The following is a 24,728-nucleotide window of genomic DNA, read 5'->3' as shown; positions in this document are numbered from 1 at the left end:
ATATATATATATATATAGAGAGAGAGGTGTATAAGCTGAGGTATATATATATATATATATATATAGAGAGAGGTGTATAAGCTGAGGTATATATATATATATATATTTATATATAGAGAGAGGTGTATAAGCTGAGGTATATATATATATATATATATATATATATATATATAGAGAGAGAGGTGTATAAGCTGAGGTATATATATATATATATTTATATATAGAGAGAGGTGTATAAGCTGAGGTATATATATATATATATATATATATATAGAGAGAGAGGTGTATAAGCTGAGGTATATATATATATATATATATATATATATATAGAGAGAGGTGTATAAGCTGAGGTATATAGAGAGAGAGAGAGTTTAGAGGTATATAAGTGCACAGCCATATTTATGTCTCTATATGGAGAAGCAGGACTGTTTGTCCGATAACCCTGGGAGTTCAGGTATAAAATACAAGAACAATACAGAGGACACGGCATTAGTCACACACACCTTCTCACAGGAGCTTTTCTGCCGCCCCGCACCCAACACAAAGCAGCCAGAATCGCCTCATGACTACATATCCCATAGAGCCTTGCGGCAAACACAAGCCACGCCTCCGGCCCTGCTCGCTTACGTCACGGCAAAGCCATTCTTTCGCCACCCCGCGCCTCACACAAGCGTTGTTGCTGCTGCAGTCGCTGCTTCTAGTAGGGAGACTACGGGAACGGAGCAGTTATTGTTCACTAAAGAAAGAGGCGGAGGAGTAGAAGGAAGTGGATATTCCCAGCTTGTGAGGAGGAGACAGGCGGGCAGCCACCCATCGTTTCTCCTCTTATCAAGTAACACGGTCGCTGCCTGTAGGAAGACAAGGGGCTGCTCAGTGAGTCCCCTCAGTGCCGGGCTGGGGTTCCAAGGAGGCGGAAGGATACGGCAACATCGGCTACGGGGTCCAGTCACTTTGTAAGTCAGAGAACCTTCCGCCGCTGTGTTATTGTGTCCCACACACACACACACACACACTGATGCCTGAATCAGACTGAGGGGGCAGAGACCTACAACTCACACTTCTGCCAGTCACACACAATACATACAACACACACTTCTGCCAGTCACACACAATACATACAACACACACTTCTGCCAGTCACACACAATACATACAACACACACTTCTGCCAGTCACACAATACATACAACACACACTTCTGCCAGTCACACAATACATACAACACACACTTCTGCCAGTCACACAATACATACAACACACACTTCTGCCAGTCACACAATACATACAACACACACTTCTGCCAGTCACACAATACATACAACACACACTGCTGCCAGTCACACAATACATACAACACACACTTCTGCCAGTCACACACAATACATACAACACACACTTCTGCCAGTCACACACAATACATACAACACACACTTCTGCCAGTCACACACAATACATACAACACACACTGCTGCCAGTCACACAATACATACAACACACACTGCTGCCAGTCACACAATACATACAACACACACTGCTGCTGGTCACATACAGTTTTCATTCATCAGTAACTGTTTAACATCAGCTTGGCTTTCCCTGTGACTGGTGAACTACAACTCCCAGCGTCCCTCTCTGATATTTGTTGCTGTATATCTGCATTGGGACCTTTAAAGGCACTCGGGGTTCCCGTGGGTTATTGTGTGTAACATGTTGTACACAAGTGAATCATATCCTCTCCTTTGTGTGGGAAGACAAAGTACATCTATTTCTATGGAGGCCGGAGGAACTGAGTGGAAATATTGGTTGGATTAGGTTGGATCGGAGAACTTGTGTCAGTGGAGACCTCAGATTTCATCTCTACCGGCCGGTCTGGCTGTAAATATGTAGCACTCGTGAGGCCTAAGACCTGGATACCATCATTTTTTGTGACATTCTGATGAATTGGCTGGTGCAAAGCTGTAAGATCTATTTGTCTTTGAGACACACACACACACACACACACACACACACACGGCCCTCCGATGGGCTTCCCTGATCGATATCTGGCCAAAAGTCGGGCAGATGTCAATCAGGCAGGACTAAAAATCCCATCGGATCGTGGCGCATCTGTTCATTGATGTTCCCACGATCCGCCCGTTACCCTTCATTATGATTCAATCATTGGGCTCTAGGGCCCACAATTGGATCAGCCCGATATCCTCCACCTCAAGGTGGGCATATCGGGGAGAGATCTTCTCGTTTGGTGACATCACCAAACAATGGGCCGACTGGAATCCCCTTTAGTTTGAATGGCCATGATTGTAATTGGGTCTTTATCGAAGCATTCGGTTTGACTAAAGGTGGCCATACATGCAGAGATACGCTCGTTTGGCGATGTCGCCAAACGAGTGGATCTCTCCGATATGCAAACCTTGTGGTGGGCAATATCGGGCTAGGGCCCAACGATCGGATCCTAACGAATGGGAATGGGGGTCGGATCGCAGGACCGCATCAACGAACAGATGGTATTTGTTGTCTTTTTTTTTCAACTTTCGGCCAGATCTCATTCGGGGAAGCCCGTCGGGGGGGCCCCATACACAGGCCAATAAGCTGCCGACTGCAGTCTGTCGGCAGCTTTTATCGGCCCGTGTATGGCCACCTTAATCTAACCCCAGAAGTGTGTAGCTGGCCATACCGATCATTTTGCGACATTGCCAAACAAGCTGATCTTTCCCTGATATTCCCACCAACAGCAGGGCTATATCCGAACATTCAGCCCTAAGGCCGAACAATTGGATTTACAACAAGGAGCAATGGGCTCAGACCGGTCGATCGCCTGAAAAATGAAATCTTGCCAATCGATATTGTGGCCAGATATTGATCAGGAAGCAACATACACAGGCAGATAAACTGCCAAATTGGTCTAAAGAACTGATATTGGCAGCGTTAATCTGCCTGTGTTAAAGTGACTTTATATTTTACACTTGATGAATAGGGGACAGTCTGTAGTGAGTGCGAGGCCTTGGTGTGAGAGTTGCAGTTCTGTTTAGCATTTGCTGTGCCAGATTAGATGCCATTGTTTTCCCTTCCACCTTTGGTGAACCCTCCTGGAGTCTTTATATTCATTTGCCCCATGTACACGTCTAACCCACACGGACTGCCTGGTGTTTATCAGGGACGGCTTAGAATATTTGTGAAATGGTAATAAGGGAATGAACGCATTTATCCTCCAAACGCTTTTGTCCTGTGGAAAGTGATTAATCAGTCATGGTAATTAGTCATGGTAATCTGTGGACCCCTGCTTGTAATTTGTCTACACGCTTCTTAACATCCCTCAGCAGCTACAGCCAGTTCTGAGAGGTTGTAGTTTTACCTCTGGAGGGCTGCAAATGACCTGACCTGTATTACTGCAGTCATAATTTAACATTCAAAATAACTTTTAGTATGATGTAGAGAGGGATATTCTGAGACAATTTGCAATTTGTTTTTATTATATGTGGTTTCTGAATTATTTAGTTTTTTAGTCAGCAGCTCTCCAGTTTGTAATTTCAGCCATCCGGTAGCTAGGGTCCAAATTACCCTAGCAACCATGCACTGATTTGAATAAGAGACTTGAATATGAATAGGAAAGATGAGTTATGAAAAGTAGCAATAACAATTCATTTGTAGCCTCGCAGAGCATTTGATTTTTTTATATGGGGTCAGTGACCCCACTTGAGAGCTGGAAAGAATCAGAAGAAAAAGGCAAAATAATTAAAAATCTATAAAAAATAAACGATGATAGGCAATTGAAAAGTTGCTTAGAATTGGCCATTCTATAACATACTAAAAGTTAATTTAAATGTGAACCCCCTTTAACTTCCAGTTTGTTTCTACACGAGACCATTGCTTGTTTACCTGCTTTATATGCATATAATACACAAAAGCCATGAATATCCTGTAAATTATATCCTTATAAACGGTGAGTTCTGATGTCATCAGTTATAAACGGTGAGTAGTGATGTCATTTCTGTCACATGACTCACTGAAACTTGTGTATTATAATAAATAAAATACCCCCAGTTGTAAAATATGAGGATATTAGAAGTTACCTCGGAGTTCCATGACCTGAATAAAAACACTTGGCCTTCGGCCTCGTACTTTTATATGGTCATGAAACTCCTCGGTAACTTATAATATCCTTATATTTTACAAAAGGGGGTACTTTATTCACTATATAATACAAAAAAGCCATGAATATTCTGTAAATGATATCCTTATAAACGGTGAGTTCTGATGTCATCAGTTATAAACAGTGAGTTCTGATGTGATTTCTGTCACATGACTCATTGAAATTCGTGTATTATAATAAATAAAAGTACCCCCAGCCTTTGGCCTCGTGTTTTTATATGGTCATGAAACTCCTCGATAATTTTTAATATCCTTATATTTTACAAAAGGGGGTACTATATTCACTATATATTTATTGATATAGTTATACAGCTATGGGACTGTTATCCAGAATGCTCGTGAACTGGGATTTCCTGGATCCAGATTAATAGATCTTTCCGTAATTTGGATCTTCTTCTTCTTCATACCTTAAAGGTGGCCATAGATGTAACAATTACGATCTTTCTTGGAAAAGATGTTTCCAAGAAAGATGATTGGTTTCAACCCACACGTGTAGAGCTGAATGGTCAGATATAGATATAGAAACAATACAATTCTACCTGTATCTGATGATTCAGCACTAACAATGGCTGATGTTTAGGTCCCTTCAAAGGCACCCGATCAAAATTTTCCGTCCAGCCGATCGACGAGCCGACCGATATCCAAGTCTTCTGCCGATATCAGTCGGCTCTTTTTCCACCATACACGCAACGAATATCGGACGAAAATTTGTTTTGTACGATATTATCTATGCGTCTATGGCACCTTTAGCCTACTAGAAAATCATGTACATTTTAAATAACCCCAATAGACTGATTTTGCTTCCAACAAGGATCTTTGTTGGGATCAAGTACAAGCTACTGTTTTATTATTATTAAAGAGAAAAAGGAAATTATTTTTAAATATTTGGATAAAATGAAGTCTATGGGAGTAATTTGGAGCTTTCTGGATAACAGGTTTCCAGATAATGGATCTTATACCTGTAGTTGGTTTGTGTGAATCTGTACCCCAATTCCAGTTTAACTGTATAGAGCTGCACATATATATATATATGCATGCTTTATGCATTGGAGCATTTTTGGGCGTATAGGGGTTAATGTGTTGGGCATTATGTTTTATAAGAAAGCTGATTACTATTGATCCTATTCTGAAGATACAGATAAGACTCAAGGCTGAACTGTTTATCATATGTGGTGTCTGTCACTTTGCAATCGAACATGAGGTCCCTTGTCTTGCCCCGTCCATAGAAAAGCTCAATCCTTGTCTTATTTAGCAGCATTGCTTGTGTCTTGTCATACGGCTGCCTGGGCTTTTCTCTTTTAAGCAATTTCCTCTATGAATTCCTCCCAGTCATGTCTCTTTTTTTCCCCCCCCTCTTTCTTCTTTTCCACTCCCCTTGTTAAAATGTAAGCTCCTTCTTTGTTGTTGGATTCTTCCTGGGCCAGCTGTGCGTTAAGGGCTAGTCCACACGAGGAGATTCGGGGAGATTTTGTCGCCTGGCGACTAATCGCCTCGTCTTTTGATCGACTATCTTCCCGAACTGCCTCAGCGTTTTCCCCCATAGGCTAGAATGAAAAGTCGCCTGCGCTAATGCGCACGCAGCAATGCGTTTTCAATAGTCGCCCAAAGTTGCCTCAGTATCAGTTGGGCATACCGTCGGCGATTCCGATAACCTGCAATGGAGAGGCATTTTTGGGAAATGTGTTGCCCGCAGCCAGGTTAAACAAAAAAGGGTTAGGGCAGATTCGGGGAGATTAATTGCCCCTGCGACAAATCCCGCTGTCTATAATGAAAAATTGTCAGCGGGATGGCACTCGCAGCTTCATTTTCTGAAGTCGCCCGAAGTTTCCTCGTGAGGCAACTTTGGAAAACGAAGCACCGCGTGTGCCATCCCGCTGGCGATTTTTCATTATAGCCGGTGGGAAGGTAGGGGAGGGCAGTTCGGGGAGATTGTCGCCCTGAATAAGCGGAGATTTGTTGCCGGGGCAACTAATCTCCCCAAATCTGCCAGTGTGCCCTTACCCTCAGGCATAGGAGCAGTTGTGTAAACAGAGTTCATTGTTCTCTCATACAGTTACTCCTCTGAGCATATTTGCCTGGCCTCCTGTACTCTATCTCTACAAACAGACTCTATTTAGTCTGTTTGTTATTATTGTCTACTTGTTGCACACTTAAACTTTTTGTTCTTAGTTTCAGTCTTTGTTCCAGATACAGTAAGTGTTATAAACATTTGTGCTGTCTAGGACCAGCAGCAACCGCTTGTAGTGCAATTCAGCCCTTGCTTCTGCTAGTTCTAGCTGCTGAATCTATTGGGACCTTTAATCCAGAATGCTTGGGACAGGGGATTGTCCAGTTAATAGATCTTTCTGTAATTTAGATCTTGGATCTTCACACATTACGGGGCACATTTACCTAGGGTCAAATATCAAGGGTTCAAATCAACCCTCAATATTCGACCGTCGAAGTAAAATCCTTCGACGTCGAAGGATTTACCACTATTCCTACGATCGAACGATAGAAGGAATAATCGTTCGGTCGAACGATTAAATCCTTCAAATCGAAGGATTTTAATCCATCGATCGAAGGCTATTCCTTCGATCAGAAAATTGTTAAGAAGCCTATGGGGACCTTCCCCAGAGACTAACATTGGCCTTGGTAGGTTTTAGGTGGCGAACTAGGGGGTCGAAGAATTTTTTAAAGAGACAGTACTTCGACTATCGAATAGTCGAACGATTTTTAGTTGGAATCGTCCGTTTCGAAGTCGAAGTAGCCAAAAAAAAATTCAAAATTCGAACTATTTTTCCTCTATTCCTTCACTCGAGCTAAGTAAATGGGCCCCTACTTCTACTATGAAATCATGTAACATTAAATAAACCCAATAGGCTGGTTTTGCTTCCAATAAGCATTAATTATATCTTAGTTGGGATCAAGTACAAGTTACTGTTTTATTATTACACAGAAAAAGGAAATAATTTTTAAAAACATGAAGTATTTAATAATAATGGTGTCTATGGGAGACAGGCAGGATTTAAAGTGGACCCGTCACCCAGACACAAAAATCTGTATAATAAAAATCCTTTTTTAAATTAAACATGAAATCCAATTTCTATTTTTTATTAAAGCATTCATAGCTGTTATAAACTTGTTTAAAAATCTCAGCTGTCAATCAAATATTGGCTGCCCCGCCTCTATGCCTAGGCATAGAGGCGGGGCAGACAATTGCTTTCACTTTCCATTCAGCACTTCCTGTCACTGCTCTCCCTACATTCCCCGTTCTCTTCACCGTTTAATTGTGTAACCAGGACATGGGGATGGACATCAGCTCCCCCATTCTGGTGCACAAACAAGATTCTGAGATGATACAAGACTTGTCTTAATAACAGTGTCCCACAAAATGGCTCCTGCCTGCTTGTTATAATTATGAATTCCCAGACTGAAGGAAACAAGATTCACATAATTTATATTGTGTAATTAAAGTTCATTTTGCTTGACTGATGTGATAAAATAGGATTTTGAATAATTTTTATGAGTGACGGGTCCACTTTAAAAGGTTTGTTTGCAGAAATGCCATTGTTTTAGGCAAGTTAAGTTAGGAGAATCCGCTGGGTGCAGGCAGAAGTGGTTGATTTTGCAGTTGAAGATCAATATTTTGCATGGATTGTTTTCCCTGAAACCCTTCTTTCCACATTGCTATTCAATCGTCGCTTTTTAGTTTTTGATGTCCCATGTAACTCTCAATGTTCTGGGTATTTAGCCGGGTTTAATACCTATGGTTCTTTTCCCATGCCATAACCAGTTGTCTGAATTACCAACAAAAACCTGTTGCTTTTTCCTTTGGTTCTGTCTCTAGTAGTGCTTGTTAGAAACTGCATTGAATGCCTTGTTTCTGGTTGTTTAGTCCTTTTCCCTTTGCTTGTGGCCATAGTGGGAAGCATACTGGAAAGTGCTCGGCTGAATATGGATGAGGAACTTTTACCGCCATCTAGTTCGCTTAGGAGGATCCATTTAGTGTATGGAGAGGTTTAGAATGAGCAGATTGAAACTGGGTAGATATTTGCTACCTGTCTACTATTGTTAGTGGGCTGACAGACTACGGATCATTGTACCTGGATAGAGAACTGGCTAAAGCATCACTTGGTTATGGTGAATCATCAGCCTGTCTAAGGTACCAAAGGGTTCTTTGTCGTCTGAATTTATTTAATCAGTTTATTAATGATATGGAAGAAAGGAAAATCAAATTGTTTGCCGCATACAAAAATAAAATTGCCACCTTAAAGGAAAACTATACCCCTCATACAATATAGGTCACTATAAAGATATATTGCTTTAAACAGCTCATAAGTAAAACCATGCTTCATGTAAATAAACCATTTTCATAATAATATACTTTTTTAGTAGTATGTGCCATTGGGTAATCATAAATAGAAAACTGCCATTTTAAAAAAATAAGGACAGCGCCCTGGGATCATATGATTCACTGTGCACACAAACTTACCAAACAAACTATACATGTTAGGTCACATGAGCCAATTAACAGACAGAGTTCTATCTTTTGCTTCCACACTTCTTCCTGTTACAGTTAGAGCTGCAGTATTTCTGGTCAGCTGATCTCTTCCTGTTACAGTTAGAGCTGCAGTATTTCTGGTCAGGTGATCTCTTCCTGTTACAGTTAGAGCTGCAGTATTTCTGGTCAGGTGATCTCTGAGGCAGAACACAGACCGTCACAAAATGGTGGTTCAAGGCAAGAGATGTAAAAGGTCAATATTTACTTAAATATATATTTATCGGTATGACAAGATTCTTTAATATGTCACTTAGTTTATATTAGGGATGCACCGAATACAGGATTTGGTTCGGGATTCGGCCGGGATTTGGCCTTTTTAAGCAGGATTCAGCTTTTACAGCTTTGGTCTGGACCTCACAAACAAAGGATTCAATGGGCTAGATTGATTGTAGGAAAAGGATATAAAGTATTCCCTATTACATTATGCTCATTTGGTGACATCTTTATTTCTCTGTACAAATGAAATGTCACATTTCATGAACAATAAGTGTTCATCAGCCAGCCGCTCTTAAGGGCGTTCCAGTAACCACACAGTAAATGTTGGGGCATTGGCACAGGGTTATTTGAGTGAGCTCTAATACATCTGCAAGGAAAGGAGCCCCCCTATAAGATATATTGGATGTAACTGTCAGTGAATATCTGACACCCAACTGCTGCATGAAGACAGAATGAAGAGAAACAGATGCTGAGAGAGGAATAGTGAACATAAACTTGATTATTTCAGAAATGTTGCAGGATATTTAATTGATTGTACTTATTTCAGTATGTGAAGCCTATATTACATTTTTCATTTCCCCTTTAAAGATTAGGGCCCTGTTCCTAACTGACTTAAATCCTACAAGTTGGTGTGATTAGTGCGTCTGTATCGGACACAACGGCTGCGTAGGATTTGCTATAATTCTGGCGCATTACACAACTTGGTGTTGGAATATGCAGGGTCACAACTTAACCACAGGCTTGTGCTGCGGATCTCACAGAACATCGGGAAGGATAACACACAATTCCTGGAAATGTAACGAGAGCAAAGTCAAAGCAAATTTGGCACTTAGCCGCCACTACACGGATTGTAGAGGAAAGGCTGTGTAGTCTCTGCTCTGGAGTAAGGACTGTGGAAAAAGGAATTTAGTAGTACTACAGTTTTCTATCAGGGACCAAACAGACCTATAAGCCTATGTTACAGGGGAACTGCTACTGCTCTAAGCCTCCATCATTCACTAGCTGTCTATTAAACTCACTCTAAATACGAGAAAATCATGAACGTAAAACTGACTCCTTTGTGTGCAATCATGGGGTTCTGCAGCCTCAAAAATATCAGGGCTGACTTCTTCATGTGAAATGCTTGTGCCATCCAGTCCGTTAATACCTCCTTCTGCATACAGGGCCGCCATTAGTAATCACCGGCCCCATACAACAACATTTTCAGGGCCCCAAAGAATATTTTTTTTTAAAAAAACGTTGGTGGCAGGGGCCTTTAGAGTATTAAAATAATACATTGGTGGCCAGGAGATTAAAAAGAAAACACATATTGGTGTTCAGTAGAACTGAACTCATGACTTCGGGTCTTTTCGCTGCTTCCGGACTTCAATTTTGTCTGTTTTTATGACTTCTGGTCTTTTTGCCGCTTGGGGGCTTCAACTTCGGCTGTTTTTGTGACTTCGAGTCATTTCACCGCTTCAGCACTGCAGTACTCCCTGATGGCGGCCCTGGCGGCATATGAGTAAGCCCCTCCCACTTGCAAGGCAATGACATAAGCTCCTCCCTCTTACTGATTTGCTGGCTATCCAGTGAGCTAAACCATGTGATGTGAAGCAGGACTTTGAAGTTTTGGGTGCCAGATGCCTATTATCTAACTGCAGTTTAGTGTCATGCTGACTGATTATTAAATGCAACCTCTAACCATTTAAATGTTTGTAAGCCATTTAAAGGAGAATTGAACCCAAAAGTTAAAAACCCCTACCCTACATACCCCCCCCCCCAGCCTAGCTGCTCCCCCGGGCAAATGCCCCAACTCTTTACTTACTTCTCCATGCAGGTCCTGTCCATCGGAGTTCATGGCTGCCATCTTCTTCCCTTCGGTAATCTTAAGAATGACGCCGGCGTAGCGGCACATGCACAGTTGGGGCGATTTTCTGTTTTGTGACCACTGCACATGCTCCTAAACTCATAAAAATTGCCAAAGCGCCGGTCTCATTCCGAAGATTACCAAAGCGGTTGAAGATGGCGCCCATAAACTCCGCTGGACAGAATCTGCATGGAGGGGTAAATAAAGAGTTAGGAGCATTTGCCCGGGGGAGCAGCTAGGCTGGGGAGGAGGAGGGAGGGGGGTCTATATAGGGTAGGGTTGTTTTTAACTTTTGGGTTTAGTTCTCCTTAAAATTGGATGTAAACCCCTTTCAAAAATAGGGTATAGTTTCCTTTTAAACTTGTTGCTTTCTGTTCTCAAACAAGAAGTCACAACTCCTGTAATGTTCCTGAGCTGAAAGCATAACCTCGTGACCTGTTATCCAGAATGCTAGGGACTTTGGGTTTTCCAGATAACTGATCTTTCTGTAATTTGGATCTTGATGCCTTTAAGTCTACTTGAAAATCATATATAATTAACGTAAACATGAAATAAAGCCAATAGGCTAGGTTTGCCTCCAATAAGGATTGGTTATATCTTAGTTTTGCTCAAGTACAAGCTACTGTTTTATTATTATTATTATTATTATTATTATTATTATTATTATTACACAAAAAAAGGAAATCATTTTTAAAAATTTGAATTATTTGGGTAAAATGGAGTCCATAGGAGACAGCCTTTCCGTAATTCTAAGCTTTCTGAATAACGGGTTTCTGGATAACTGATCCCATACCTGTACTTACTTTGGCTGACCTCTCTGAAGAATTCTTTTTACTTGTGGATGCAATTTGCCAGCTGCTTTTAATATCCATCCTATTAACATGTGAAATATTCCAAGCTGCCCACACACACATATCAGAGAGTTAGATAGAGCCGTGTTCTGTGGAGGAAGACGGTTTAGTGAGGGGAGTATCAGCTGTTCTCTCCGGCTTTCAAATATGGTGAGATTTAATATTAAAGTGGCGTGTAATGTGCAAATGCTGAGTGTGAATTCCTTTCAGAACTCTTTGATTGCTATCTGATAATTACTCCTCTCCAGCCTTCTTCCCTTCTTCTCCAGATGCTTTTTATCATTTGTTAAGACCGTCGATGAAATAGGGGTGTCCACATGGCAGCCCTCCTGCTGTTTCCCAGTTGCATGAATGTGATTGCAGTTCAACAACAACTAGAGGGCCGCAGTGCATAGTTGCATTTATACAGTGACAGCTTCTATTTCTTAAAGGGGTTGTTCACCTTCAAGTGCCTAGTTGGTTTCAGATAGTTCACCAGAAATAACTTTTTCCAATTACTTTCTCTTTTCTATGTGTAACTTTTTTTATTATTCAAGTGTAAATTGTCATGTTTCACCTTCTAAAGCAGCTCTGGGAGGGGGGTCGTCGAAAGCTTTACTTGCAAAACGCGCGTTGGTGAACTCTGCTACATGGCTTTTTTTAAAACGTTCGCTTCAAGCTTTTTATCATTTAATTAATCTGAATTGGTCAAGGGGGGTGGCTGTTTGTCACTCTTCTCTTTCAACCCCGCACTGGGATTCCCAAGGGGGCCAGGATATGTGTTTTTTGAGGTCTAGATAAGAACAGAACAGCTGATAAAAGAACAGCACTCAATAGTAAAATCCAGGTCCCACTGAGACACATTCAGTTACATTGATTAGTAGAAATAACAGCCTGGCAGGAAACTGTTCCATCATAAAGTGCAGGCACAAGTCACATGACAGCATGAGACTAGGGCAGCTGGGAAACTGACAATATGTCTAGCCCCTTGAGACACACACTGCTGTTTCGGGAGTTTAGTCGCCCAGCAACTAATCTCCCCGAAATGCCGATTTGCATTCTAGCCGACGGGATGGCACTCGGAACGCTTCGTTTTCCGAAGGCAACCGAAGTTGCCTCACGAGGCGACTTCGGAAAGCCGAAGCAATCCAAGTGCCTGACTTACATTGTAGCTGGCAGGAAGGCAGTTTGGGAAGATTAGTCACCCGAAAAAGAAGCAATTTTTGGGCAACTAATCTCCCGAAATAGATAAGCCACAGTTATTAAATTGCAGTGTTTCATGGTTAAAAAATTGACTAGGATGCTTCTCACAATGTCACTTCATTATCAGTAATTACAGGTATGGGACCTGTTATCCAGAATGCTCAGGACCTAGGGCTTTTCTGGATAACAGGTCTTTCCCTAATTTGGATCTTGGTGCCTTAAGTCTACAAAAAAATAATTTAAACAATATTAAACTCAGTAGGATTGTTTTTCCTTCAATAAGGATTAATTATTACTTAGTTGGGATCATTTACAAAGTACTGATTTATTATTACACAGGCACATGACTGGGGCAGCTGGGAAACTGACAATATGTCTAGCCCCAGATTTCAAATTTAAATATAAACAAATCTGTTTGCTCTTTTGAGAAACAGATTTCAGTGCAGAATTCAGTTGAAGCAGCACTATTAACTGATGTGTTTTGGAAAAAACATGACCATCACTTTAAGGTTTGAAGATCCAAATTACAGAAAGATTTGTTATCCTGAAAGCCTCAGGTCCCGAGCATTCTGTATAAACGGTCCCATACCTGTGTATGTTTTTAACTGAATCTGATAAGATGCTTATGGGACATTTTTTTTTCTTTTTCTTTCAGATAAAATAATGAGAAGTGTTCTGCATCTCTTGAGAAGGTGCTGATTGGTGTATAAAGAACAGACAAGCTCATGTTTTCCCCTGATCAAGAGAATCACCCTGCGAAAGCACCAGTGAAGTATGGGGAACTCATTGTATTGGGGTGAGTGATTATCTGCTTCACAATCCAGCAGTGATGTGTCTGTCCATACATTGGAGTCTGAAACCATGCAGTCTGCCTCCCATAGGCTTTGAGAAACTGCTGCGGAAATAAAATGCAACCAATTGCTAAAAATAATATATATATCATATCAAACTGCATTATAAATGTACCCTCCAACTTTCTTTGAGTGGAGTATGTTTACCACTGCGTGCAAATCGGTTACTTATTCTGTTTGTACGGGGTTGAATAATTCTGGTGCTTAAATGGCTGCCCCACAGCAGCTTGTTTATATAAACTATAGTAGTACTTATCCGTTATCTACTGTGTATCCTGTGCTTGAATGGCTGCCCCATGGCTACACAGCAGCTTGTTTATATAAACTATAGTAGTACTTATGTTATCTACTGTGTATCCTGTGCTTGAATGGCTGCCCCCATGGCTACACAGCAGCTTGTTTATATAAACTATAGTAGTACTTATCTGTTATCTACTGTGTATCCTGTGCTTGAATGGCTGCCCCCATGGCTACACAGCAGCTTGTTTATATAAACTATAGTAGTACTTATCTGTTATCTACTGTGTATCCTGTGCTTGAATGGCTGTCCCCATGGCTACACAGCAGCTTGTTTATATAAACTATAGTAGTACTTAATCTGTTATCTACTGTGTATCCTGTGCTTGAATGGCTGCCCCCATGGCTACACAGCAGCTTGTTTATATCAACTATAGTAGAGTTGCTGAAGCAAACAAAACAGTTTTACCAGTGCAGGCCAAAAGTGCCTTATATTTGTATTAAATTAATACACTTTAATTTGTCCGCTGCATCAATCTGTATACAATGTTTTTTTTACATTCTAGTAGAATCTTCAGAAACTGGGTGGAAATGTTATCCATTGTGTTTGAATGTGCTATTAATTCTATATAGTTATAGAACTGCTTCCATGAAAGTCTTGTGTGGAATCTTGTTAGATCTTAAGTGTCCAGAAGAGAGAAAATATTCTCACAAATCTTCTTGAAATTCTCTAGATACAATGGAGCTCTGCCAAATGGAGACAGAGGAAGGAGAAAAAGCAGGTTTGCATTACTTAAAAGACTAAAAGCCAATGGGGTGAAGCCAAGTACTGTTCATATTGCCTGCACGCCACAGGCTGCAAAGGTGAGTTTGTATCTGAAACAGAATGAAAATGACTTCATTGTACATATGAGAAGCTTGTCAAAAAGTGATAAATTCTGTGTAGAATGGAAGTTTTATGTATAGTCCTGTAAGGATATTTTCCATGATGGGACTAACGGAAATCTTGTGCGTCAGTGAACTCATTGTAATATTAATATATATAATTATTATATTGGCAAGGAAGAGAGTCATTTTAACCACAACTTCATCTGGCTAGTTGCCACTTTTGTATCAGATACTTTATTTAAAGGAGAAGGAAAGCTACAGAGACAGTTTATTGCCAATAGATTAGCCACAATAGTGCAAGCTACAACACTATATTTATTCTGCAGAATGCTTTACCATACCTGAGTAAACGGCTCTAGAAGCTCTCTCTGTTTGTTTAGGATAACAGCTGCCATATTAGTTTGCTGTGACATCACTTCCTGCCTGAGTCTCTCCTGCTCACTCATAGCTCTGGGCTCAGATTACAGCAGGGAGAGGAGAGGAACAAACTGAGCATGCTCAAGCCCTAGCCCTGGAGGTTTAAGCTGAAAACAGTTAGTCTGATACAGAAGCCCATGAGTACACAATAGAAGGGGAGAGGAGCAAACTGAGCATGCTCAAGCCCTAGCCCTGGAGGTTTAAGCTGAAAACAGTTAGTCTGATACAGAAGCCCATTGAGTACACAATAGAAGGAAAGAAATGTGCTGTTTCTTTTGTCAGAGGACTCGGACTAGCATTACTCTATTTATATAGACCTTTCTGGCAAAGCTTACTTAGTTTTATCCTTTCTTTCTCCTTTAAAGGAAAAACAAAGCTATTGATAGGTGTGTGTTTCAGAGGCCACCTATAAAGATGCATTTACAGCTCCCAGTACTGCCCTGTTTGTCCCTACTTGCTAAAAAAGTAGAGTCATAAAGCGATGCTGTGGCCTTTGAACCTGTTTGCCTGTTGGAGGCCCCCAATCTTAATGGCTGTTTATTTTTGTTTTTTCATTTAATGGATTTTAGTTAAAATGCATAGCTAATGCCAAATCCTATACTATCACCATGCTCATCATAACGTCGCTTCTTGGGATGTTGCTTAGTTATTGTGCTCATGTTTGTTACAGGCAATAAGTAACAAGGACCAGCACAGCATTTCCTACACTTTGTCCCGGGCACAGACTGTGGTGGTGGAGTACACTCATGATAGCAACACCGATATGTTCCAGGTATGATCTTCATGTCAGTCCTTTAGAAAATACTGATTATTGTTTTTTTAGCTCACATTTCCAAAAATGTGTGGTTGTAATAAGTAGTTAATAAGATTGTTGTGATAAATACAAAAAAGGTCCCTTAAAGAAACAGTAACATCAAAAAATGAAAGTGTTTTAAAGTATTAAAAATATAATGGAGTGTTGCCCTAAACTGGTGTCTTTGCTTCAGACTCACTACTATAGTTTATATAAATAAGCTGCTGTGTAGCCACGGGGGCAGCCATTCAAAGGAGAAAAAGCTCAGGTTACATAGCAGATAAACTCTGTAGAACATAATGGTGTTATCTGTTCTCACTATTAAACCTGTGCCATATAGCGTTTTTTTTCTTCAATTTCCACCATTGCTACACAAAAGCTTATTTATATAAACTATAGTAGTACTTATCTGTTATCTACTGTGTATCCTGTGCTTGAATGGCTGCCCCCATGGCTACACAGCAGCTTATTTATATAAACTATAGTAGGACTTATCTGTTATCTACTGTATATCCTGTGCTTGAATGGCTGCCCCCATGGCTACACAGCAGCTTGTTTATATAAACTATAGTAGTACTTATCTGTTATCTACTGTGTATCCTGTGCTTGAATGGCTGCCCCCATTGCTACACAGCAGCTTGTTTATATAAACTATAGTAGTACTTATCTGTTATCTACTGTGTATCCTGTGCTTGAATGGCTGCCCCCATGGCTACACAGCAGCTTGTTTATATAAACTATAGTAGTACTTATCTGTTATCTACAGGGTATCCTGTGCTTGAATGGCTGCCCCCACGGCTACACAGCAGCTTGTTTATATAAACTATAGTAGTACTTATCTGTTATCTACTGTGTATCCTGTGCTTGAATGGCTGCCCCCATGGCTACACAGCAGCTTGTTTATATAAACTATAGTAGTACTTATCTGTTATCTACTGTGTATCCTGTGTTTGAATGGCTGCCCCCATGGCTACACAGCAGCTTGTTTATATAAACTATAGTAGTACTTATCTGTTATCTACTGTGTATCCTGTGCTTGAATGGCTGCCCCCATGGCTACACAGCAGCTTGTTTATATAAACTATAGTAGTACTTATCTGTTATCTACTGGGTATCCTGTGCTTGAATGGCTGCCCCCATGGCTACACAGCAGCTTGTTTATATAAACTATAGTAGTACTTATCTGTTATCTACAGGGTATCCTGTGCTTGAATGGCTGCCCCCATGGCTACACAGCAGCTTGTTTATATAAACTATAGTAGTACTTATCTGTTATCTACTGGGTATCCTGTGCTTGAATGGCTGCCCCCATGGCTACACAGCAGCTTGTTTATATAAACTATAGTAGTACTTATCTGTTATCTACTGTGTATCCTGTGCTTGAATGGCTGCCCCCATGGCTACACAGCAGCTTGTTTATATAAACTATAGTAGTACTTATCTGTTATCTACTGTGTATCCTGTGCTTGAATGGCTGCCCCCATGGCTACACAGCAGCTTGTTTATATAAACTATAGTAGTACTTATCTGTTATCTACTGTGTATCCTGTGTTTGAATGGCTGCCCCCATGGCTACACAGCAGCTTGTTTATATAAACTATAGTAGTACTTATCTGTTATCTACTGTGTATCCTGTGCTTGAATGGCTGCCCCCATGGCTACACAGCAGCTTGTTTATATAAACTATAGTAGTACTTATCTGTTATCTACAGGGTATCCTGTGCTTGAATGGCTGCCCCCATGGCTACACAGCAGCTTGTTTATATAAACTATAGTAGTACTTATCTGTTATCTACTGGGTATCCTGTGCTTGAATGGCTGCCCCCATGGCTACACAGCAGCTTGTTTATATAAACTATAGTAGTACTTATCTGTTATCTACTGGGTATCCTGTGCTTGAATGGCTGCCCCCATGGCTACACAGCAGCTTGTTTATATAAACTATAGTAGTACTTATCTGTTATCTACTGTGTATCCTGTGCTTGAATGGCTGCCCCCATGGCTACACAGCAGCTTGTTTATATAAACTATAGTAGTACTTATCTGTTATCTACTGTGTATCCTGTGCTTGAATGGCTGCCTCCATGGCTACATCAGCTTGTTTATATAAACTATAGTAGTGTTTCTGAAGCAAACACAAGTTTTACCAGTGCAGGGCAACACAGCAATATATTTGTATTACTTTAAAACGCTTTCATTTTTTTGATGTTAATGTTCCTTTAAAAGTATGAGAAACTGTAACCCACTTGTTTAAGATTTTTTTTCTTTACCGTATATTGCCACTAAAGTATGAGCAGATTCCATGTTATATGTGCAGATTCTGAACACTTCACCTGAGGCAGAGAGCCCACATTTCTCTTTAGAAATCCCCCCCATAGTGGTGGTGTAAATAGACAATGAGACCGCTTCCATTCTTATGAGTTAATGCAGATTTGTTGAGAGCTTGCACTCGCTTGTTTTACAGTTTTTGTCCAAGGTTTAGGGCTCTAACACACAAGCGTTTTTGCAGGAGTAGATGCACTCAATTATTGTGAAGGGGGCTGTACTCACACAGACGCATGTAAGCGCCAAACGCAGGTGGGACGCAGCATGTTGCATTTTACCTGCGTTCGGCGCTTACATGCGTCTGTGTGAGTACAGGCCCCTTCACAATAATTGAGTGCATCTTCTCCTGCGCTCCCCTGTGGCTGAACGGAAGAAACCGCAGTGCAGGGGAGCGCAGGAAAAACCGCCCGTGTGTAAGAGCCCTTTAACTGAAAGTGTCTTGCAACATTTTGGGATAGTGTGATTAGTGATAGGGGACAGCTGCAGTTAACACAAAGAGGCAAATTTATGCAAATATATTTCTGTGCAGCTGAAGCTCCTTATCTGGAAGGGGTCAGGGTTAAGATTTTATTCTGGATTAAAATTTAAAAAAAAAAACCTTGAAGTGGAAAACAGATTAGAATTTTAACTCTAGTCACTATTCCCATCTTTCTTTAAAGGAATAGGAAAACATTTGTATTGCCTTGAAATATGAATGTCCAATTGTATTTAATATTCTTCTGAATGATTTATTATTGTGTATGTAGATTGGTCGCTCAACAGAGAGCCCTATTGATTTTGTGGTAACCGATACAGTTTCGGGAACTCAGACCAACTCTGAGTCACAGTCTGTTCAAAGCACCATCTCCAGATTTGCCTGCAGGATCATTTGTGAAAGGAACCCTCCATTTACTGCAAAGATATATGCTGCGGGATTCGACTCCTCCAAAAATATTTTTCTAGGGGTAAATGCAGTTTGTTTTTTTAAAGTTCTGTTCTTTTTCAGAGAAAATCTGTTATTTTGGCCTGATTTTATCCCTTGTTCCCCTTAACAGGAGAAAGCAGCCAAGTGGAAGACATTAGATGGACAGATGGATGGGTTAACGACAAATGGAGTTCTTGTTATGCATCCACGCAACGGATTCACAGAAGATTCCAAGCCTGGGGTGTGGAGAGAGATCTCTGTGTGTGGGAATGTGTTCAGCTTGCGAGAAACCCGGTCGGCCCAACAGAGAGGGAAAATGGTATGTGCCACATCTGTGTCCTGCCAACAAGTAAAGGTGCCACACACACAGATCTCTCCCCGATATACACACATTGGGGGGAATTCACAAAAGTGGGGAGAGACCATTTCTGGAGTAAAAGTGGTGCTAAACTGGAGTCAAATACTTTCTCCATTTTTACAAACAGAAATCAGCCTAAATTCCAACTCAACCGACACTTTTAATTTTTTAGTAAAAGAAAGACAGTTTACTGAAACTTTTATGAATTTGTCTTTCAAACGACATAAAAGTGGCACAAAAAACATCATTTTAAGCGGCACTTTCTGCCGATGTTTTAAAAATGGCGTAAAGCTCAGGATAAGAGAGGAACTCCACAGGCAATTTCGGTGTGATCTGACCCGCTGTGTAAAAACACAGGCGGCAAGTTGGATGCGACAGAAATAAGAGATGGAAATGTTGGATGAATTTGCAGCATTCATCCGGCGCGTCACGCAGCGTGCAGTGTCTGCATCCGACAGTCATGTCGCATCGGACGAATGCTGAAACACCATCCCACGTTCCTGTAGCTTACCTTATTTCTGTCACATCTGACTTGATACCTGCGTTTTTACGTAGCGCGTCAGATTGCGCCAAAATGGCACGTTGGGTTCCTCCCTAAGTTTTCCCGTGTTTCACATCAATTCTAAGATAAACTGCTCTGCTTTGGTTCAGCCAATTTTCATTTCATACGTCTAGTAGGTAATTTATTGGGGAATTATCATATTAATAGGGATCAGCATTTTATACTCCACTCACAAGTTGTGTCTAACCCTATAGGTGTAAAAGCCTCATTAACAAAACAAGTAAAACACTGATTAAACAAAAAAAAGTGTATTTTATACAATTTTATATGTAAAAAGTTTTTAACTTACACTTGGGTTATTTTACTAGTTTTACTTAATGAATGAGGCAATATTAGCAATTTGAGTGACTATTATCTAAAGGAAAAGTAAAGCCTCAGCCAAGTTTTAGCAGCAATTAGACACTTGACCTGAGATAATAAAACATATTTCTGATACAAATCCCTATATTATGCAAAATAGCATTTCTTGTATTTAGACCTTTATATCTTGTTAAACAAGGGGAATTACACAAACATGTCGGCAGATTTAGAAAGCCCAGGTTATCCTGAAAATTTAGCCTTTTCCTTGGTAAAATAAATCCCCTCCCCAAAAAAATTCCAATTTGATGTCTGACTGACAGGTGTAGTAAGAGCTAAAGGCAAATTCAGAAAAAAATGTTGGGCAAAAGACAAAATCTGAAAACGATCTGTTTAAAAGACAAATTCACAAAAGTGGAGATAGAGGTTTGTGAATTTGGTGGCAAATCTGACACTTTTATCTCCACTTATATTTTGTCTCAATATCAGCACTTTTTTGTGAATTCCCCCTATTGAGGTGGGCGATATTGGGCTGATCCGATCTTAGGCTCTCAGAATGGAGGACATACGGCCGGTCGAATCGCGGGACCCCATTAACGAACAGATGGGGCCGCGAACCAACGGGATCTTTAACCTGCCCAATCGAGATCTGACCAATTTCCAGCCAGATATCGATCAGGGAAGCCCATCAGTTGGCCCCACACACCGGCCAATAAGGTGCCGACTCAGTCTGTCTGCAACTTTTATTGGCCCATGTATGGGGGCCTTTAGTTACATGCTACACGTTTCATGATATTTGGACTTTTTATGGTTAAAACAATGACAGTGTAACATTTTTAGACTCACTTATTTTAATTTGATTGTTTTCGCTAGACTCAATGAGCTTATTTATAACCATTTTTAACTTCATTTCATCTTGTCAAAATCAGAACATACTGTTCCCCTGTGAGAAAATCTGAACATGAAGATGATTCATCCCAACATATTGACTTTTGTATCGCTGGACTGTTCTGTCACAGATTGCATGGCACGGGCCAGCTTTTTATAAAGAGTGACAAGCAGACTTTCCTTGGTACCATGTGAGCACTGACTCACCGCAGATGATGGAACTTCAATTTATATCCACTGCAGGTGTATGGGATCTGTTATCTGGAAACCCATTATCGAGAAAGTTCTGAATTACAGAATGGCCATCTCCCATAGACTCCATTTTATTCAAATAATATACAATTTTTAAAAATGATTTCCTTTTTCTTTATAATAATAAAACAGTAGTTTGTTCTTGATCCCAACTAAGATATAATTAATCCTTATTGGAAGCAAACCAGCCTATTGGCTTTATTTCATGTTTATATGATTTTCTAGTAGACTTAAGGTATGAAGATCCAAATTACGGAAATATCTGTTATCTGGAAAACCTCAGATCCCAAGCATTCTGGATAAGAGGTCCCATACCTGTACTACAGTTTTGGTATTGATGCCAGGGATATGCAGTCCAGGTGTCCTTCCTAAGACCAGCAGTGATTTGCTGTGTACCCCCATACTGTGCCACATTCAGGACCATATATGTAATGACCTGCTACAGCCTATAACACTTTTTTCGTTAATTATAATATTTTTTATATAATATATATATTTTTTTTTACAATTTTCCTTAAAGGGATTCTGTCATGATTTTTATGGTGTAGTTTTTATTTCTAAATGACACTGTTTACACTGCAAATAATTCACTGTACAATATAAAATGTCATTCCTGAAGCAGCAAGTGTATTTAGTTGTAATATTGGTGTGTAGATGCATCTCAGCTCATTTTGCCTGGTCATGTGCTTTCAGAAAGAGCCAGCACTTTAGGATGAAACTGCTTTCTGGCAGGTTGTTGTTTCTCCTACTCAATGTAACTGAATGTGTCTCAGTGGGACCTGGATTTTACTATTGAGTGTTGTTCTTAGATCTACCAGGCAGCTGTTATCTTGTGTCAGGGAGCTGCTATCTGGTTACCTTCCCATTGTTCTGTTGTTCTCCCATGACAGTATCCCTTTAAGTGAACTTTATTTTCATTATTTAGGTTGAAAACGAAAGCAATGAACTTCAAGATGGTTCCCTCATAGACCTTTGTGGAGCGACGTTGCTGTGGCGCACTGCTGAGGGGCTCGCCCGCACCCCAACTGTGAAACATTTAGAAGCCCTGAGACAAGAAATCAATGCAGCAAGGCCTCAATGTCCTGTCGGATTTAACACACTGGCGTTTCCCAGCATGAAAAGAAAGGATGTGGTGGACGACAAACAACCTTGGGTTTATCTGAATTGCGGTCACGTGCATGGCTACCACAACTGGGGGAATAAAGAGGAAAGAGACGGGAAAGACCGGGAGTGTCCCATGTGTCGTTCTGTGGGTCCGTATGTCCCGCTGTGGCTGGGATGTGAAGCTGCATTTTATGTGGATGCCGGCCCTCCTACTCATGCTTTTAGCCCATGTGGACATGTGTGCTCCGAAAAAACAACTTCCTATTGGTCCCAGATCCCGCTACCCCACGGCACACACACCTTCCATGCAGCGTGTCCATTTTGTGCGCACCAGTTAGCGGGGGAGCAAGGCTACATCAGACTTATTTTCCAAGGACCTCTCGATTAGAGATCAATTTGGGACTATATGTAACCGATAAGCTAAAGATTGGTTTGCTTCCCAGACCACTTTTCCAAGTGAAGTTTGTATCCCAATAAGTGAATGACTGCTTCATAGGCTAAATCCCAGGAAAAGCAGATTGCGTTCAGGAAAAGATGGGGTTGAAATTTTTTCGGGGGGACTGGAGCAAAACTTGAAAATGGGATTATGCAGATCTGATTTCAATGCCTTCATAATATTTCTGAATCAAAACTGGGGAGTAAAACTATCAGCTCAAACTACATTAGTTTACACACATTGTATAATATAGCATATAAATATATATAAATATCACATTTTTATATTTGACCTTCTTACAGGACATGTCTGATGGTTTGATAGAGCAGTGGAATCCCATGATTGTGTGTAGAAGCTGAGATGCCACATAAAATACTATATGTGTATTTTTTTTTTTTTTCTAATTTAGGGTAATCAACAAGAAAATGAATGAAATTGAGGCACCTGAAGAATTTCAGTGCATTGAGTTACTCTAAATGTTTATTTACTGTTCATTCAAAGGAGTTTTTTTTCTCAAACCATCAATTTTCAAAGGCCTTTAGGTATGTTGCAACATTTCAGGGTTTTATTTATCTGGCGGTCTTTCAGACCTTTCATTGTATACTTTTCCTGAAATTGTTTCCCCTCCACCTCTTGTGTGTGTCTAGTGTTAAAACATGACACATGTAACAGGTGAGGTTTAAAGCTTTTGTACGGCATGGACTTCCAGAGCGGCATTACTGGTTTTTTTGTTTCTTTTTATACAGTGGGATAAAATAACTTAATATACATATTCCATGGGCAACTGTCTCTTAGCATGTATCTAAGTGGTAGCATAGCATTTGCGTTAACACAAATTTGCCCTTGGTTGACAGGTGAGTAACCTTTAAATGAGAGCAGTTTGTGTGTTTTTGTTTTTTTTAAAAATCTAGTTTTCTACCAGCAGAATTGTATTGTGGTTTTGCCACACTCTCAGGAAACCTTCAGATGTGTTCAATTGCTCTTTTAGGGCAGAGACACACGGTCAGATTTGGGGAGATAGTTGTCAGGCGACACATCTCCTCTTCTTCGGAAACTTTGCCAGGAAACTTCGGGCGACTTTGGAAAACGAATCGCGCGATTTACATTCTAGCCGGTGGGAAGGCAGTTTGGGGAGATTAGTCACCCGAAAAAGAGGAGATTTGTAGACTAATCTCCCCTAATCTGACCGTGTGTCTCTGCCCTTACATAGGGAGCAAAATGTAAAGATTTGTATAGATTAAGGCTGCTGGGAGTTGTAGTACAACAGCTAGGAGGCCACACTTTTCCCACCAGTGGTCAGTATGTTTGTGTTTAGTATTTGAATAATTAGCAGAAAGTTACTTTTGATAGGAAAGTGGTTTTAAGACTTTTTTCACCCCCTCAAAAGCTGCTGCTGACATGTAAATACCCCATTTGTTAAATACAATTCTTATTTAGAGTCCACATGTTTGAATGTAGTTTATTTGATTTACAGCATTATTTATTCAGACCCCCCCTCAAGAATTGTGTTTGTGAGAGGGTGGGGAGTTTGGTTCATACCTTGTTTCATGGCCGGGGCTGGGCGCAACAGAAGCCTGTTCAAGAGGCTTGTCTGCTATGCATTTACTTACTGCATAAAAGATTGTGATTGTA

At 40.5% G+C, this 24,728-nt stretch overlaps 1 protein-coding gene across 2 annotated transcripts; it reads left to right on the top strand.

The window, feature by feature from the left end:
* The first annotated feature begins 624 nt into the window (after positions 1-624).
* peli1.S (pellino E3 ubiquitin protein ligase 1 S homeolog) lies at positions 625-24,728 on the top strand. Of its 2 annotated transcripts, XM_041564175.1 has the most exons (7): positions 627-953; positions 13,440-13,580; positions 14,607-14,736; positions 15,848-15,949; positions 19,042-19,239; positions 19,330-19,518; positions 22,482-24,728. In XM_041564175.1, the coding sequence occupies exons 2-7, from the start codon at positions 13,510-13,512 to the stop codon at positions 23,046-23,048; spliced, it is 1,257 nt and encodes a 418-aa protein (XP_041420109.1). In that variant the 5' UTR covers positions 627-953; positions 13,440-13,509; the 3' UTR covers positions 23,049-24,728. The 2 variants fall into 2 exon arrangements, with proteins under 2 accessions (XP_041420110.1, XP_041420109.1); XM_041564176.1 differs by lacking the exon at positions 19,042-19,239 and having other exon boundaries at positions 625-953.

This window comes from Xenopus laevis, chromosome 5S, assembly GCF_017654675.1.
Source record: "Xenopus laevis strain J_2021 chromosome 5S, Xenopus_laevis_v10.1, whole genome shotgun sequence".
In the NCBI taxonomy this organism is placed as follows: domain Eukaryota; kingdom Metazoa; phylum Chordata; class Amphibia; order Anura; family Pipidae; genus Xenopus; species Xenopus laevis.
This window is presented reverse-complemented; position numbering and strand designations above follow the sequence as displayed.

Excerpts from the sequence above, each read along its gene's own strand:
- peli1.S (XM_041564175.1), top strand. The coding sequence starts at position 13,510 with ATGTTTTCCCCTGATCAAGAGAATCACCCTGCGAAAGCACCAGTGAAG. Across the intron at positions 14,737-15,847 it reads GCACGCCACAGGCTGCAAAG|GCAATAAGTAACAAGGACCA; the intron begins GTGAGTTTGTAT and ends TGTTTGTTACAG. Across the intron at positions 19,240-19,329 it reads CCAAAAATATTTTTCTAGGG|GAGAAAGCAGCCAAGTGGAA; the intron begins GTAAATGCAGTT and ends TCCCCTTAACAG.